Source organism: Zonotrichia albicollis, chromosome 2 (genome assembly GCF_047830755.1).
Source record: "Zonotrichia albicollis isolate bZonAlb1 chromosome 2, bZonAlb1.hap1, whole genome shotgun sequence".
NCBI classification, from domain to species: domain Eukaryota; kingdom Metazoa; phylum Chordata; class Aves; order Passeriformes; family Passerellidae; genus Zonotrichia; species Zonotrichia albicollis.
Window position 1 is genome coordinate 57,355,142 of NC_133820.1, and position 19,107 is coordinate 57,374,248.

The 19,107-nt window shown below is 41.1% G+C and overlaps 2 protein-coding genes across 4 annotated transcripts in view; one reads left to right on the top strand and one right to left on the bottom strand.

Moving 5' to 3' along the window:
- IFT88 (intraflagellar transport 88) overlaps positions 1–19,107 on the top strand; it is a 126,806-nt gene that overhangs the window by 24,873 nt on the left and 82,826 nt on the right. The window lies entirely within an intron of this gene.
- The window catches only part of CRYL1 (crystallin lambda 1), a 50,562-nt gene continuing 34,758 nt past the window's right edge, over positions 3,304–19,107 (bottom strand). For all 3 annotated transcript variants that reach the window (XM_005482536.4, XM_026790750.2, XM_026790748.2), the window contains exons 7-8: positions 7,031–7,137; positions 3,304–5,530 (exon numbers count right to left, since the gene is read on the bottom strand). In XM_005482536.4, coding sequence (XP_005482593.2) covers positions 5,417–5,530; positions 7,031–7,137 — 221 coding nt within the window. In that variant the 3' untranslated portion in view covers positions 3,304–5,416. The remainder of the gene's footprint in view (positions 5,531–7,030; positions 7,138–19,107) is intronic.

A 19,107-nucleotide genomic window follows, 5' to 3' on the forward strand; every position in this document is an offset into this window, starting at 1 on the left:
ACTGGAGTAGTATGAGATGTCTCAGCAACTGAAGCTATATTCAGACTTTTGTAATCACCCTTTACTATGCACTGATATAGATACTGATAGAGGGGAGATGATGTTTGTAGTTAACTTTTCTTTCTAAAGAAGGAAAATCAAAAGCAAATGGAAACATTTCTGGTTTGTAGAAGAACAAAATGTGACTTCATGCTATTCCTATTCCATAAAATTCAGTACCACATGGACAACAGGCATGCTCATTTAATGAAATCGCCTGGCTATGCAATGTGCTGTCTGCAGTACCCTGTGTGTTTGAAATGGCACAGTTATATCTTTCCATTACTGCATGGCTTTGAGTAATATCAGAAAATCTGGTTTTGTGGTTGCAAGATGTTCTGGAATGTGGAAAACTACACACCTTGATGACTGCTGCCTTTGTGCCTGGCAATTCCAGAAATATATTTTTAACTGCACAGAAATAATTTCTATATTACTACTAAGGATTTAATATGCAGATTTCACCCCATTAAGTAGGGTTTATTAAAAAAACCAAACAACAAGCTCCACATCAACCATAGCTTGCAGTAAAGCTGACTCATAAACAATAACCTAATTTTTTCAGTAATATCAGAGTCACAGTGAGGATTTTCCAGCCTCATCACTTTCTGCTTCAGCTGCCAAAAAATGCCTCCATTGTATTCCTTAGGAGCATTACCTGTTTAAACAGACCAAGAACAAGTAACCGTGGCTTGATGTGGAAAGTAGGTACTGTTTTGGTACAGGAAAAATTAGTGCAAGACCTGATGTTAAAGTTTAAACATATCATGAATGGAAAGAAGGGTTTTCATAGTGCTTTAAATTATAGAGCCTTTTTAATGTTTTCTATTGGAAAACCTTTCTACTGGGATGACACAGAGGTGTTGGACCCTTGTGGAGGCCTTGAGCAGTCTGTTAAAACACTGTACAACAGTGTCATCATCTAGGCTTAAGCTAAACAGATCAAACATTCAGTTTAGGGCAAATTTACAGCTCTTATTGTATAGAATCTTCTAAAAAAAGTAAGTTCAGCATAAAGCTTTCCTGTATCCACATGAAACTAGGGACTCTTAATTAACTTTTCCATGTTAGACTATATTCTACCCATAGATAAAAGGAAACAAGTTTCTGAATGATTCTGCATCTTACACATCTCTGCTTCTTGTGCAAACAGGTGTGAAATGCAAGTAGCTGGAAAGAGTGCACCAAGACACATGTTAAAATCTCCATTTCACACCCACATTCAAGAAGAACTCTCATACACACTGAATGCTCTTTTATTCCAAGCATCTCTCCATTTAAATATCTAGTGAAGAGCAATCCATCCTTGCAAGCTCATGGAACATTTCTTTGAATATGTTAAGAAAATATGTTGTACTGCTCCATAGAAAACTAGAACACTGCCAGTATCTTATGATCTCCCATTAATAACAGAACCAAGAGGTTTGTTTAGCCTTTCTAGAGAAGAAGGTTCTACCCAAAAATTTAACTATAACAGATACCAGTCCATAGGTAACTTCCTCTAAGTGATGTGCTCTAAGCTGCACCCCTGCAGCTCTGAATAACATGCTGAAGGAAGGAACACCTTTCTCTTTTTGAAATCACAGAAAAGTATAGAAAGAAATCCTTGGCTGTTGGCTTGGTACATATGAATCCTTACCAAACTGAATGTGAATTTCCCCCTGGGGTCAGTTTTTGTCTTTCCACTCTGCAATAGCACCCGCATGTGCATGCACACACATACTCTCACTGGAGCTTGAGGGAACAGAGCAGATGAGCAGGCACATAGAGCAAACATATTCATTTACACTTGTTTGCTCTAAGTAGATCGAAATTAATTTGTTGAAGACTCCCTTTGGGCCTAGAAGGCTGCTGAAAGCAGAAGACCATTTGGTTTTCCTCCTGATACTTCATGTAATTGTAAGGTTCACATCTGCTGGGCTCTTCTTCTCAGGGAGAGCTCCTGTCCTCCGTATCTCCATCCCTGCAACGGCACCACAGTTACAGATTCTCAAAACCCCTTTTGTAACTCCATACTATGGCAATGCAATCCTGGCATGGAACTATACAGACACTGGCAGCAGATCTCATCTTTCAAGAAATTGAGACTGACAATGACATCACTTTGTCTCAAAATGATTTTTTTTTTGTTTTTAGACAAGCACCACAAGCACTTCTGCTTCCCTAATGAAGCACAGTTCACTCTTTGCCTAAAAGATGGTATAGATAGGATAATACAGTTTAATACCATTCCAATTAGATAATAGTGCAATCAGAAAAATGCTCCCATTTTAACTTTCAAACTTATCATGACTTAACAGATGAATAGGTAAACTACTTCAGAATAGGGAAAGTAAATTAATATAGCTGCTTTGCAAGCTGCAAGCTACTCCAATACACTCAGAGTTTTAGGAAACAGAGGTATTGGAGACTTCCCTTAGAGAAGCAATTGAGTATTTCTGTGCATCTGTCCTTTCTTCCTATCTCACACATCATAGATGGTTTCTTTTTAATTAAATCAAAGGCTTTGGTATAATATATTGGACACTGCTTCCAATATGCAGCAGTAACTTACAGTAAAATACATGCAATATGGAAAACAATAAATATCAAATTGTTGAAATGGAGAAAAACACAGTGTAACAAGGACTGCCTTCGAAAATAAAAAAACCAGGAATTTAAAACAGTGTAATTTACACAATTACAAAATGTAATTGTGTAAAAAAGAAACCACAAGGTAAATTATTCCAAAATATCTCATAGTTTACCATAAAATAGTTACTTGATCATTTAAGTACTGCTCATTCTGTCGACAATCAAACAAAATAAATATTTGACTGGAGCAACATTTCTGATGCAAAATTATCCAGAATCAAATAAAACTTGAAATAGGAAATGCAATCCAGGAGGAAGCTTAGGAGGTCTCTACTGTAACCTCCTGCTCACAGCAAGTCAGCTTTGAGGTCAGACCAGGCTGTTCAGGGCTTCATCCAGTCAGGACTTGAAAACCTCCAGGCTGGAGGACTGTACCACCTCTGTGGACACCCTGTGCCTCTGCCTGACTAATCCTCATGGGGCAAAAATATCTCCTGGAGGCTGGAACTCCTATGCAAATAGCAGTTAAAATACACTTTTTGTCAAACACCTTCCCCAACTTACAGCTGTAAGCCTGTGTGGGAGCTGATGCTCCGAGGCGAGATCTGCTGTAACCCTGTGGAGCAGCTGCTCACTCTACAGAACTGCTCTGTCTCTCAAGCATCAATCACACTGGAGCACACAAGTTAATACCTTCCTAATTAAAATATTTTATTAATAAGCAAATAATAAAGGCAGCAGCAAATATTTCATGGCATGATCAAGTTTTAAAAAAAATCTCAGAGTAAACAGAAGCACTGCAAGCTAATTAGTTATGACAATGTCATATGCCCACAAGAAAAACAGGTCAAATCTTGAAAGTAATCAGAACCTTCTTCAGCTTTGTTTGAAATGCAAAACCATACACAAAATGAGGAAATCAACCTCATAATTAATTTACTATTGCCTAGTAAGGCCTCAGGAGTGAGGACTGACTTCTCAGATATCTAAATGCAGATTGAGCCAGTCCCTGTGGCATTAAAAAACAAGAGAAGAAACATGAACATTTTAAGTCTCTGTTGGGATAAAGTAATAATTTGAGCTTACAAATTTTCTGTTCACTCCACTGATTATAAAGAAGCACAAGACAACCTCTGCACTATGCCTCCCAACCCAATTTTTACATCCAGAGATGTGTTCTTGACCCACTTCTTGTGTCAAGCAATACAAATTATCTTATGTCTCTTTTACTGTGTCATAAACACAAATAAGTGGGTTTAGTATGTTCATGCAGATATTTCTGCTAAGCTCAAAACAATAACTAGTAAAGTTACAGCTTTAATAAAAACAGCTTGTTTGTGTACTGTATCCTCTATAAAAAACACATGAGAATTAGCAGAATGACAGCTTAAAACTTCTGCATCTGTACTGTGAAGTTAGATGACAAACTAGCACAAATTCAGAACTGCTTAACTCAAGCAGGGTGGGTGCAATGCAACGTTTCAAGTTATTCCTACTATCTGCATTAACAGTAATGCCCCAAGGTTCCAGCTAAGATCAAAATCCAACTATATTATAGAGTACAGATGTTCATAATAACACTTTGCAGTGGACCAAAGCATGCCACTGCAGAACCTCAGGTTGACCCTACTTCTGGGTGTATCCTATGTTTTTCTGTGGGGAGATATTTTATCTCCTGAGGGAAGGGCAGCAGTAAAGCATAAATGCTACATCTATGCCACTGGATCTTTCCCTCTGTAGGGGACCAGAAGAGCAGATCATAGCAGATCAAATGTCTTGGGTTGGAAGGGACCTTAAAGATCATCTAGTTTCAACTCAGATATCTGGGTTCCTTCAGCTACAGCTGAATCTTAAAGAAGCAGATCTTGCTTTGACCAGTGTATAAAACAGATGTGGCAGCAGAGAGGTAAACTGCTTTCTGATCATTTAGAAGGTCATGGAGAAAGCCCACTACATGACACTGTCTCCCAAACCAGCTACTAAATCCAGATCTCTTTCTCACAGACAAGTCATAAAATCGGGCACGTACTTATGCAGCAGCGCCAACAGCCAGCATCAAACATCAGTGAGCAAAGCCATGGGCTCTCAAGTGCGTGGTCTTGAAGACCAAGTAGGTTTCTGGTAAGTCTTGCAGAACCAGGGGGAGGGGATGAAGGGGGAATTCTGCTGTATTTACTCACATTTAGATCACCATACAGGGACAGAAGTGCCAAGGGGAGGGACAGGAGGAGCAGTTCTTTCCCCTACATTGTGAAACAGAACAGACATGAACTGAAGTGACCCTTAACTGCTGCTGAGGTCTCAGCTCACCATCCAGTGAATCCACTTTGTCAATACAACCTTCTCCTATCTGCAGTCACTGCTTTACAAATTAACCTCACTGTCATAGGGACTGGTGGGGGAGGGCTTATTTTCTCCAGTGACGAACAGCTGATGTTTGCCTGTTTCAGATCCCTGCGCTAGCAAATATTGCTCAAGTGCTGAATTCCTAAGCAAGGTGAAAAATGCATTATTTAAAACGTGATTGTGTTCCTGCATTGCACAATATTAATGTTGCTAAAGCTACTTAATGCTTACACATCTAATGCATTTATATAGCAATTTGACACATTTTAACTGAACTTTTTAATAATTGTTTCTAGTCATTCATGAATTTGGCAAATTTGGACCAAATGTTTCATTGGTTTCCATGTGCATATATCATTGGTTGCCCATTCAGCCTCCTCTTCTGCATGACTAAAAATTTCAGCTTTTTATGAAGATCTGCTCTTCATTTGGTCTCTCCTGTTAGACAAGGTGCATCTCAGTCAGATTTCATTTGTGTTTTCAGTTTGGCAAGACCAGTGAGACATTCATCTCTCCATTTTCTCCTGGCATCCAGGGCTTTTGGAGCAACTGGAATTTTTTCAGACAGTGCCTGGAAGAGAAAATTTAAGATAACTAAATTTCACATTCTGAGTGAAAAGTTTTTCACCAGCATTTTTTTCCTGCTTTCCCTGTGTCAGACCAAGTCACCATCCACAGAAATTATCATTTAGGCTATCACAAGAAATAGGTCACTCTTTCCATGAGTGACTGGAATGGAACCAACCTGTATGGGAATAAAAATGCTCTCACCTGGATAAGGTCATCCTGAATGTGGCAATGTACAGGACTACAGAAACAAGAAAGCATCAGCCTCTTCCCTCATTTTGCTCCACACAGTCACTGTCTTGTCTCTTTGATAACAATCTTTTATTAAGTAGAAAGGAGACAACCTGGCCATTTATGTTGCTGAAAATGTGTTCTGAACCAGATTCTTGGGTGTGGTTCCACATAAATGCAATGAGGGATATCATGTTTATAAAAACATTTGTCTTAAGAATACCAGTTATTATAAAAATGACAGAGGAAGACAGGGAAAAAAGCATTTCTGAGTGCACAGTCAAAGTTGTCTTAGAAGAGACAAGGGAAAAAAAGTTGTTTTGAGAGTGCAGACAGAGACCACAAGGTCGTCTTTGCCAAAACAGGACCTGAGGTCTTAGGCTTAAAAGGCAAGTGTTGAGAAACTGGGTAAAACATGGACCTGCTACCAATGACTGGCAAGCTGCAGTCACTCCACAAAAAAATCAGGGAGGGACAGAGGAGTAAGGTAAGAAATGCTTAATGATTTACTCTAACAGAGGATCCCCTGCAAGCTCATCTTTGGCACCAAAGACTGAAGATAATAAAGACACTGAAACAGATTTTGAAGTGGAATCCAGCCTTTTATAAAGAAAGCCAAACTGTTTCATACCAATTATGAGCTTCTGATTGTGAATGATGCCAAAATTATTATTGATTGTTATTATAAGCAGTCTATATTTTTAAGCATAAAAGAATGTTTTTCCTCAAAATGCATTAACATAAATAGGAACACAACATGATTTATGTATTCCAGGCTGCCTCCATATTTGGAATTAATCTCTGACAGCTGATCAGAAATTATTCAACCCCTACATATATTCTTTAGTGAATCATTTAAAAAGGCACCTTTTGAAAAGGCAGAGTTAGGAAATGACAATACTTCAGTTGATTCCTATGGTCATTCAAAATAACTATGTAGTGACTATAAACAAATTGTGGGCTTAGAAATGTTAATACATAAACTAGATCCCAATCCAGAACAGCACTTAAACACATTTTATCTTTAAACATGCAAGTAATCTTACCAGACTGCTCACATGCTTCCCTTAAACATGTATTTGCACATATGGCAAACTGGAACTCTGGTTTGTGTAGTATAAAAAGAACACCCAGAAGAGAAAAAGCTACAGGTTTATGCAGGAAGATGGAGTAGGAGGAAGACACAGGATGAATATCCATGTAGGAAAGGAGGCTAAGAATAATACGATAAGAGGAAAGAAGTGATAAGGAATAGCGTGGAGGATTTATTTACCTGATTGACTTTCTGCACAGTTTCACCTGAAAATTCTGGAACTGGCCCAAAGGTGTTCAGAACAAGTTTCATTCCTTCAGCATATCTTTCACAATAACTTGAAACACCTGAAAATAAGAGTGAAAAGTTACATTTCCACAGAAATTCCCAGTTAAAGTCAATAAGGCTGCCTGTGCTTAAGCAGGCAGAGACCCAAAAATCAGAGATCCAAAACATGGTCTGCTCTTACGATTAAGACACGTAATTGTCATGAAGGAAAAATGGATTCTATCCAACCCATTTCCATTAAGGTTCACGAAAAAATTGTTCAGGACACTGCTGCATTGCAAAACCAATGAATGTCACACACCAGCAGAAAATGCTGTGTGAAGGTGTGGTGCACGACCATGAATACATCTGTGCTTTGTTACTTGTGAGCAGAAAGCTTCTCTGACCAGGGAGCATGAGGAGAGTCCTCTCACCTCTCTTCCCAGTCAGTGTATGTCATATCTTGAAGCATTCCTGTCATTACTTCCATTTATTAACCTGGAGTGCATCAAGGACAACATGGCTCAGGGGGAAAGCATCAAAGGCATGGAGACACAGGTAGGCTCCAGTGAAGGAAAAAGGCTAAAGGAGGAACAGATGGATCTCGCAGATCTGTATCTTTCAACCTCTAACTGGGGTTAGAGACAGGGATTTGGTTTTTTTTAACCCTCTCTGATGGTTGAGGACTTCTAGGGGAAGTCACCTGACAAAGTGGAGAAAAGGCATCTTTGCCAAAACCCTGGCGCATCTAGTGAGAAAAACCTTATATCAGGGGCAACTGAGGTGTGTGGAGATGGCTCACACAACTGGAGAGATACACACTGCAGGAAAGATAAGGAGGGGGTGTGCTATGTCTGTAATGGGGCAGCTCAGATCTGTGGAACTACTCCATGGGAAGGGCAGCTGGCTGAGTGAGAGCCTGTGGACAGGCCAGTAAAGCACAGCATCCTCCAAGCGCAGGAACAGTCCATCCTGATATTCAGGAAGACAAGTACATGTATCAAGAGATTTGCTTGGATGAGCTCCTGTGCAAAAAGGTATCATACAGCAGGTGAAAGCAGGGACAGGCTGTAAAGAAGAAGTTGAAAAACACCCCCTAGACATCTAGGAATAGTGTCAGGAAAGCCAAAGATCAGCTCCAGCTGAAACTTGCAAAGATGTCAGGGGCAACAAGGTGGACTTCTACTGCTAGAATAGCCCTTATTGTTACTAGCATGCCCTTGCAAGTCTGCTTTCTACCGTACTTTAAACATAAATCAGTCAATGCACCAATGTCATAACGAGATCTTCATATGACTGAAGGCAAATATTGCACCCATCTTCAAAAAAGGTAGAAAAAAAATCACAGGCCAATCAATCTCTCTTCTGTCCCTAAGAAAATCAAGGAGCAAGTCCTCTTGAAAGAAATTCCTGGACACAAGAATGAGAGTGTAATTGTGACAATCAGCAGGTAGTCTCCAATGCTGTAAATAATGTCTGACCTCGTTGCCTTCTGTGGTTAAATAACTGTGAAAAATAGGAAAGTAGTGGATATCATTTACCTCAGCTTTAGAAAGGCATTTGACATGGTCTTTTATGATATTCTTGTATCAAGGTTAGGACATTAGGGTCTGTCTGTCTGGACAACTAGATGGACAAAAAATAGGTTGGCCATGTAGGCTCAGAGGTAGTGGTTAATGGATTGCACTCTACCTGCAGGCCAGCAAAAATGGAATATTGAAAGAAATTGTCTTGACACCCATACTGCTTAAAAAAACATGCTCATAAGGTGTGAATAGCATAAAATTGGGTAGGAGTGGGAGCTAGAGTGGTATAGACCAGCTGATACATTGAAGGGAAAGACTGCCCTTAGAAAGGTTGGAGGAATGAGCCAATATAAAACTTTAACAAGGACATATGCAAGATCCTGCATCTCAGAAGGAAGGGCTCCTTGCAACAACACAGGCTTGTGAACTCCAAGAACTCCTGGTAGTGGCAGGCAGCAAGCTGCACAGGAACCAACAGTGTGCCTGGCAGCAAAGAGGGCCAGCAGCCTAGGCTGTGTTAACAGATTGAAGTTAATTAACAGCAGACTGAAGGAAGCAATTAACACCCTTTACTCAGCGCTCATCAGACTGCATCCAGAATACTGCATTCAGTTTGGGACTCCCCAGTACAAAAAAACCACTGACAAAACAGAGCAACTTCAGCAGAAGCCACCAAAATGGTGGGGACTGGAGCACTTGTCCTGTGAGGAGAGGCTGGGGGATCTGTGTTTTTTCAGCCTGCAGGAGAGATGACTGTGGGGGAACCTACCAGCAGCTTGCAGAGCTGCAGCAGAGCCTGTGGGGAGGTCAGTGAGCATACAGAGCCAGGCTCTTTACGTTTGTGGGACAGCAGAAAGACAAGGGGCAACAGGGGCAATTTGATATGAGGGGTTCAGACTGGACACTCAAGCACTGGCACAGGTTGCCCACAGAGGTTGTGCAGTCTCCACCTCTGGGGTTTTTCAAGACTGTATGAAACCCTGAGAGTTTGGTCTGACCTCAGGACCTTCACACAGGATCTGTGAAGCTCTTAAAACACATGGTCAGAGAACCTGGGAACCAGCTAACTGGTAATGATGGGTAAAATGGCAGCCAAGTAGACCTTGGCTGAATTACAGAAAGACCCGGGTTCCATCAGCTCTAGTAGGAATCTCTAAACAATTACTGTTGAAGCACTAGAGAGTATGAAATCATACATGCACCAAAAAGAGAAATCAGTCACTTAGCCAGACATACATATCTAGTAGACTTTTAGTGCTATTAACTACCACATAATCAGGAAAGGATAAGGATAAGCCTTTCCCAATCAGGACGTCAGGAACTGCATCACAACAGTAAATGAGCACTGCTTGTCTGGCAGTAAACAAGCTGACACTGATAAAAACACAGAATCAACTAGCTTGAAAGAGACTTTGAGATCACTGAGTCCAACCTATCACACCTATATAGATTATCCTGATGATCACCCCAGATCTGAGAAGTTCTGGACATCCACTAAAGGCTTCTGAGAACCACAGAGACTTAAGAATTTGCACACTAATTCTATTTTTATTAGCTAATTATCAAAGCAAAGAGAAGAAACATGCAAAAGACAGAGGCAAGCAGTTACAGTTACCAACTCTTCCATGAAGACTCAGGACATAGTACAGATTAAGAAGCATGAACAAAAACTGCTCATGGTCTTATCAAACCACAAAATGCAGGAAATATAAGTGAGTAGGCCTGACTATCACACAAAAGAATGCAAATCAGGTCTAGAGTCATTAAGTGATCTCTTTCCTCAACAGTTCCCTGGAATGCACAACTGTATGATATCAATACCTTACAAGTCACACTTGTCTAACCCTAAAATGGCTGAGGTTGGAATGAATGAATGGAAACCTCGGACTACTGCCAACTGTGTACCATAATACACTACAGACTGCTCAACATGCCTGAAATTGCTGAGGTACAGGGTTTCTGAAAGGCCTCTGAGGTCAGTGAGGGGATGGAGAACACTCTTGTTTCTGGGCCAAAGAAGAACTTTCAAAGGACAAAGCCTCAAGGAAGTACGAAATTTCCTTCAGCACTCTGAAGTCATGATGACCATCAGCTAAACATGTGAAAGGACAGAACAGCAGAATATGTCCATTGCATAAGAGCACCATAGAGAGATTTGTATCCCACTCCTTTAAAAATGGACTAGAAACATTCTCCAGTATCTGAAGGAAGGAGGAGGCTCTTAGAAAAACTGCAGCCTTGTTAAATAGCTTGAACCTGTATTTGGTGGCAAGAGTGTGACAACCAGCATTCGGTTAGTCTGTTTCCTTGTGTTATCTACCCATGGAGCCAAGAGTGTGACAATCAGCATTCAGTTAGTCTGTTTCCTTGTGTTATCTACCCATGGAGCATATGTATTCCTAGAATACAATCTGGCACGTTCCAGCTTTCCCCAACACAACAAGGAATGCCAGATAGTCATACAGATATATTGGTTTTCTAATTATAGAGAAAATTTGTATTTTGATCAATTTTCTTGATTGACACACAGCCAGAAACCTCCAGATTGCCTTGTGGGATTCAAAACATCCCTGGCAGGAAGTGAGGTTCAGGAAGCATTACTGTGGGATGTGGAAACAGGCTGTGACATCATCCTGTCTCTTCACTGGGGGAAGAAGCAGAGACCACCATCCACTTCCATAAGCACTCTGGAAAGGACCACTGGTTATCAGGGTTTTCTGACCATACCCTGCCATTAGCATAAGTGTTTGCCTATTACATTTTAACAGCTGGGTTCACAGACTTCAGCACCTGAAGCCAACCCAGACTGACCTACTGGGGGTATGCTAACCACATGAACAATCCTGGGAACCCAAGACAATGCTTTACAGAACTCATGCACCAGCCACAAGACAAAGATAGTTAGTTACATGCAACTTGCTCATGTGAGCTTTGTCTTCTAACAGTGAGGAGTCTGAGCAAAAATGTTCCCACGTGCATAAGTAGAAATGACTGAGGCAGAAGAGTGAAGGTTTATTCTGCCAGCAGCTGTTGCCAGCTGGACAATGACAAAATAAACAAAGGCTACTCAGTCGAATATAGCAATCCAAGCAAATCCCCATGAGCAACTGGCAACAGAAAGAATGGTAAACTGAGCAGTGTCAGTTATCAGTTATTCTGGTGTTTACCCAGCTCACACAGGTCTATGACACTCAGGCCTAATAGTTTAGATTTGGTACTTTTCCAAAAGTCAACAGGAACCCTTCAAACATCTGGTAAGCTTGTGCAATAATACCACAGATCTGAGTAGTTTTGACTGTGGTAGTAATGAGAAGGTAGCCTAGAAGAGTGTGCACCAGAAATCTTTTTCACAATCCTCAAGTGCATTAGTATCTTGGGAAAGCTGAATGCTTGGACGTGGCTGAACCATTTATCTGCTGAGTATGAACTCCTGAGCTGGACATGGCCTTTAAAGCTCACTCAGTCAGCTAGACCTGGAAATCAAGCTCCTACTGGCAGTTCACCTACTGCTTGAATGAATCAGAAAAATTTCTGGATGGGTGTAGCTCATCAATGCAGCAGAGACGTGCCAAATGCACGCTGGATAGCACAATTCACCCACTGCATGTAATGTAAGAATGAAAAGAAGCCTTATGCAATGTCAGCAAAAGAGGAAAAAGTGAGAAAAAACTTAGAGGTCTAGAGAAGACCAGCAACATTAGCACAGCTGATACCAACATTGTGGCTGACACAGTAACGTGCAGGCACATACGCTGAACGCCAAGCAGGGTGTGGGCACTGCAAAATCTTTCAAGTCTCAAGTGAAGTCAGTAGACCAAAAGTTCAAATACACACACAGTCTTACTCAAGGATTAAAAAAAATGAGTAGTCCAAATTAATAACTCAAGGCACTTCTACTGTGCAATGCAATTTTAATTTGATTCCAGAAATCAGTATCAACTGATTGAATGCCTTCTTGAAGCTGGTACTTGAGCAAAGGGGAATATTGCTGAAAAAAATCACTTTGCTTTTCAACTGCAAACTCATAGCAAATATTTGACTCCAGGCCTTTAGACTTGGAGTCCTTTGGTTCAAGGGTCAGGGCTATTGCAAAGGTGGATAAGAGCCTTTGGCTTGATCATAGGGACAAGAAAGCAAACAAATATGATAGAATCTCTTTAATCCTTGTTGATACTACCCAGGGAGCAGCTTAAGCTGGAAGAATCAGCATTGGCAAACAGTGTGAAACGAGAGCACCTGGGAGGTGGAAAAATAGCAAGATGGTAAATGGGGTTGATGAAAACAACCTCTGTGTGGGCCACTGCTGTGCCCACGCTGTGCCGCGCTATCTCTAACTTGAGAACAAGAATGACACAAGATGGGACAGAGGAAAAGGATGATAGCTTCCTCTTGTCTGTGTAGTTTGCTGGCTCCCTGTCTAAACCTTCCTCCGTCTTGCACACACTCACCTAGCCAATGTTGGAGGAAAGAGGCTATAGGAGGAGGCACATGTTGCAGCAGGCAACTGAGAACTATGAATACAAAACAGAAACACTTCCAGGAAAGGTAGGAGTTTCCTGAATCTTCCTTCCACCACTTAGTCACAGCTATGGCAGGGGTGAAAGAAGAAGAATGAGTTACAAAAAGTTCTAGGGGCAGTACATGCAAGATTATAGAGATGAAAAGGGGAATACTCTATCTTCCTTGAAAATCCCAAACTCTCTCAGCATTTCTGACTTCTACAGTCTAGTTACAAGAACGCATAGTCAAAGGCATTGATTCAAGGCTCTTCAGCTGCCCATATGTATCTAGGACACACAAGGCTCCAATAATGGAATAAGATGCTGCTTATGCGGTTTCGGTGAGACTTCAGGCAGTTTCCAAAACAGCTAATGAACTGTCCCACAAGAATTTGTTCTAATAACCACACTTAAAGTTCGCAGCTCCTTACCTGAGAACTTGCACTGGTGTGGTGCAAACATGGTTACTGCTGCACTGCCTCTTGCATCACCAAGATGAACACAGTATTGATGAAGGAAAAGGAACTCAGGACAGATATTTAGCTTAGAAACATGCATTAAGTGCTCCACTGCCCTGAGAGAAACCACAAGTGAAGTTCATAAGGAGGGTAATGACTGTAGCAGTAGGAAAAGAGAAGTGAAAACACAACAGTATAAAATGTAGTATATTCATGCATTATAGTTTGTAAGCACTTTAAAGCATCAGCTTCTCGTATGCTGCCTCATCCCTTTCTCTTCACAAGAAAGGCAACAGGCATGAAGGCTGAAGGATACAAGCAAGCAAACTCGGTGAACCAGCCTAGCAAGCACTGAGACACTTGTGACGTGGAATGAGAGTCAGGAGCAAGTGTCACTGGCATGGACAGGGAACATGCCAAAGAGAGGGTGCTCCACCATACTTGATGACTTTCAACCTGATGAGCAGCATATTAAGATACTGTAATGACACAAAGAGAGGAGGCATGATGGTCAAGCCACTGATGCAATAGCATCAACAATTTGAAAAGACTGGGGTGGGGTTGACTTTAGCACATAAAATCTAAGAAGAGCCTGTAGTGAAAGATGGATAATAACAGAAAAAAAGGTCTATTTTAACAGAAAAAAAGAAACATCGTGAAGGAATCTGACATGGTTATATTATGCTCAGAGAAACAAAAGTTCCAAACTTTTTTAATGATAGAGGGATTACATTTTCTAGACATCACACCTCCAAGGGCAACTTTCTAAATGTAATCCTATCTTCATCAAGGGTGTGTCTGAACACAGATGCATGCTGTGAGCTAGGGTGTGAATTCACAGGACGTTTTGTACACTACATTAATTGCCATATGAGTTCACTTATGGCTCTAATCACACAAATACTTGGAACTACACTGAAAAACTGGTAGCACCAAAAAAGGTTCTATTCTTGTTATGCCAGTGTCACCATCTCAACAGCAATGCACAAGTATTTCTGCAGGCCTGCTGGATCAAGGAATAAAACTGAGTCATTATGAACTGCTTATTTTCTTAGATCAGTTTCAAACTTGGGATGAATTCCTCAGTCTGAACCACTTGGTGACCATTTCACACTCTCATTAATGCATCAAGACACTTTCTTTGGGAACCATCTATAAGGACTTGAGGAATAAAGCTCCAAGAATTCCTGTGCAAAGTCATGTGTTCCTTTCAGAAAGCAGAGGGAACTACTTTACACCTATGAGCCCATAGAAGGAAACTGGTGCACAGCAGCCAGTATTCTGAAAAATTCACACCTTGACTTACTGCATATACAAAAAAGTATACTGCATATACTGCTTTCATACAAAAAAAAGCCCTGCAGCTCCACAAAGGCAAATAGCAGTTCTAGAAGGGCTATAAACTGCTTTTTTCAGCCTATTGGGAAGGGAACTGAATGCATGTAAACACATATGAAATATATGGTGGGTTTATGAACATTAAAGGGCTTTGTATGATTATACACCACTGTGATAGTCCATCTCAGTAGCATCCTTTTACAAGTATCCTGAATTGGGTTGAGATATTTTATTATCCTAAAACATAACACATAGACTGGACAGAAAAGAAGGTAGTCTTCCTTTTCTTAGATGTTACTACCTTAGACCTTCTCACACCTGCTGACCAGCTTGCAGTACAAAGCTCCTGAACTGGGTTAAAGCTTGGTTTGCTCCCTGTACAGCAACACTGAAGTAGTGGCCATAGCAATGGAAATAATCTCTGCTCTTGAACCAGCCAGCATATCTGTTTAGAATAATTCTTAGAAACCACACTTGGCTATGTCTTGCCTGACAAAAAAAGTAAAATTTCCTCCCTTTCAACTATGACTTAATGATTCTCCACTCTTTCCTTTTCATATTTTGTGCTTTTCACACAGCACAATCATTCTTCCCCTCTCATCCAAAACCAATTCACCTGGCAGGTGCTTCTAAAATGAGCAAGTATTCCCATTTTCTGTGAGAGAAACATAATATTGATCATGAAGACTAGTTTCTAGCTTACTGGATAGTTGCACTTTCTTTACAGGGACCATACATCAGTCCCAATTTCCACATAACTCCTATAGACACCTCTATGAATACCTCAGTGAGTGACAGGTAGAATATAATCCTGGAATGGTGTTGATATAAGATAAAGATCCTTCAACCTCCCACCATCCAACTCTTCTGCTGATATTGGCAGTTTAGATCAAGTTCCAATTATAGCTCACTAAATAACCTACTAACAAAATATCTGATCTAAGCCAATTATGAAATACATATTAAGAACATTTGCTGCAAACCTGTAAAACACAGGATGTTATAGTCTAGCCTCTGCTTCTACAGATGATTGCTTGCAAGGGCTTAAAAAAACCAAAACGAAGAAACCAGATTTTTCAAGAAACAAGCGATTAGGAGATACAATCTCACTGAGGCTGGACCATCTTCACTATATTCACAGATTGCCCAGTACATGTACAGGTGGGATGTAGTGTCTGCTAACATAATCCTACAACAGTGAACATGCAAACTGACGGTAGTGAAGTCTACTGATCTTTCTTGTAAAAGACTTAACAGCATTTGTTGTGATGTTGGCATGTGAAATCATAAGAGGACAAACTCAAAATCTGAAACAGATATCAACATTAATTTTATTCGATGAAATCAACAATCAAATTTATATTATTATGCAGTTTGGGTAGGCTTTTTTCCTCCCCAAAGCAGTTTCTTTCCTGTCTGTTGCAATTCAATCCTCAAACTGTTGTTGCTGTCTCTGCTCCTTTTCATGACTTGACGCTGTCATTTTATTCCATGTTCAAGGCAGTTGGCTCACAGCCATATAGTCACCATTCCTAATATTCATGCATTGATTAAATGGTAACCTGAAGTGGCCTAGATAATAGGTTTGATAGGATCCTTTATGAATAGGGAGGAAAGGATGTAAGAACTAACAGAGGCAAAAAGTGACAGTAGCCCATAGGAAGTTCAGGGGAGGATCTTGATGTATGCATCCCACAGGGAAAGAAGAAACACTGATCTCAGAAAAAATAATTGGAATAAATTTATTCAAATCCAAACAACAATGTCACATCACCATAACAAAACAAAACAAAAAAAGAGGGACTCTCCCTCTACCAATAACACTCACATGCTTCCTTCATCCTTCCTCACTGATTAACAAATAGTTTAAGACTGTGGGCAACTAATATCTTACTGTAAAAAATGGGAGCTGCTGTGAAGCTGACAGGCTAATGAAAAGGATAGAGGCACTTTCTTGTGTGTACCTCCACTTCCTTCCGCAAATAAAAAAAAGGCAGCATTAGTACAGAGCATCGGAGAAGGCTTTCATAGAATCATAAAGTCTTTAGGTTGGAAAAGACTTCTAAGATCAAGCCCAACTGTTAACCCAGCATTGCCAAGTTCACCAGCAAACCACGTCCCTGACTGCCACATCTACATGTCTCTTCAATACCTCCAGGGATGGCGACACAACCACTTCCCTGGGCAGCCTGTTCCAATGCTTAACAACCCCTACCATGAAGAATTTTCCCCTAATATCCAATCTAAACCTTCCCTGGTGCAACTTTAAGCCATTTCCTCTTGTCCTATCACTTGTTACCTGGGAGAACAGACTGATCTCCACTTGGCTGCACCCTCCTGTCAGGCAGCTGCAGAGAGTGCTGAGGTCCCCCTGAGCCTCCTTTTCTCCAGGCTGAGCACCCCCAGCTCCCTCAGCTGCCCCTCACAGCACTTGTGCTCCAGACCCTTCCCCAGCTCCGCTGCCCTTCCCTGGACACGCTCCAGCCCCTCAATGTCTCTCTGGCACTGAGGGGCCCAGAACTGAGCACAGGATTGGAGCTGTGGCCTCAGCAGTGCTGGGTACAGGGGGACGGTCACTGCCCTGCTCCTGCTGGCCACACCTGGCTGAGCCAGGCCAGGATGCCATCAGCCTTCTGGGCCACCTGGCCACACTCTGGATCATGTTCAGCTGCTGTTTGCCAGCACCCCCAGGTCCTTTTCCACTGGGCAGCTTTCCAGCCACTGCCCCCAGCCTGCAGCAGTGCCTGGGGCTGTTGTGACCCCAGTGCAGAACCTGGACTTGGCCTTGTTGAATATCATGCAATTGGTCTTGATATCCAGTATGATATCCAGATCACTCTGCAGGGCCTTCCTGCCCTCCAGCAAATCAACACTCCCACCCAACTTGGTGTCATCAGCAAATTTACTAAGTGCATACTAAGGGCACACTTGATCTCTTCATCCAGATCATCAATGAAGATATTAAACAGGACTGGGCCCAGCACTGAATCCTGGGAACACCCCTTTGTGACCAGTCCCCAGCTGAAAGTAATTCCATTCCTCACCACTCTCTAGGCCCAGCCATCCAGACAGTCTTTTAAGCAGTGAGCAGCTAGTTTCTCCAGGAGGATGTTTTGGAAAATGGTGTCAAAGGCTTTACTAAAATCCAGATAGACAACATCTTTTTCCTCATTCACTAGGCAGATCATCTTGTTTTAGAAGGAGATCAGGTTAGTCAAGCAAATCCTTGGCAATGAAGAGGAGGTCCATATTATTCTACATTATGTGATGCAATACTGGGCAACCAAAGAGAAGTTGGCACTGGCACAGAACTATGAACAAAAGCCATCACATGTGCTGACATCAGCAATTTTGATTTAAACCGACTGATGAGAGCAAGAGTCACTCTGTGAGCACATAAACAGGAGCAGCCCTAGACTCAATGTATCTGCAAGTGCAGGAGTGAAGCAATCCTTCTCACAACCCAAGTTATGAGGCAGCCAACAAGGCGCTGTTGTGGAAATGGTTCAGTGCACAAGTGTACTGCAGCATTACCTAGAAGATCCAGCAGCAGAGCAGAGCCTACCATGTCAAGGACCATACAACGGCAAAATAAAGACACAGCCCATAACATAAAGAGCTAGTATTTAGGTGATCTTAACTTTTTGAAGTTTTTGTGTTTTGTTGAAGTCTTTGCTCAAACCTTTGTGACGCTGATCCATAATTTTTATTTCATTTTACGTAATTCACTTTTTTGAATAGTATATGCGAATCCCAGGAAAATAAAAACATCTAAAATATTAATTATGCAAGACAGATGTCAAACTGTTACTTGACTGTTTTGTCAAGTCAGCTTTGTATGCACAGGATTTTGCTGACAAAAGTACTTTTATTTCATTCAGGATATAAGCCTAAAACACAGCAGCTCCAGGGATATTTACAAATTCAACTTGGCTACAAATTCAGCAGCAGGGGGGCATTCATCTATGGAAAGTGATTTTCTGTTGACACTGGATTATCAGCTAAACTTTTTCAATAGTTTTTTTACCTGACACTCAGATGGTTCAGAACTATGGCTACAGCAATGTTATCAAAGTATGATGGGATGAATCTCAGAAAAAATTTGTTACACAGCTAGTGTTTTAACAGGTTGTTATCTTTCATCTGATCATTTGAAACAAGATAATCAATATCCATTTCCTTCCACTGACCTCACACTTTAAATAAGTTTTCCTTAGCATTACATTTAA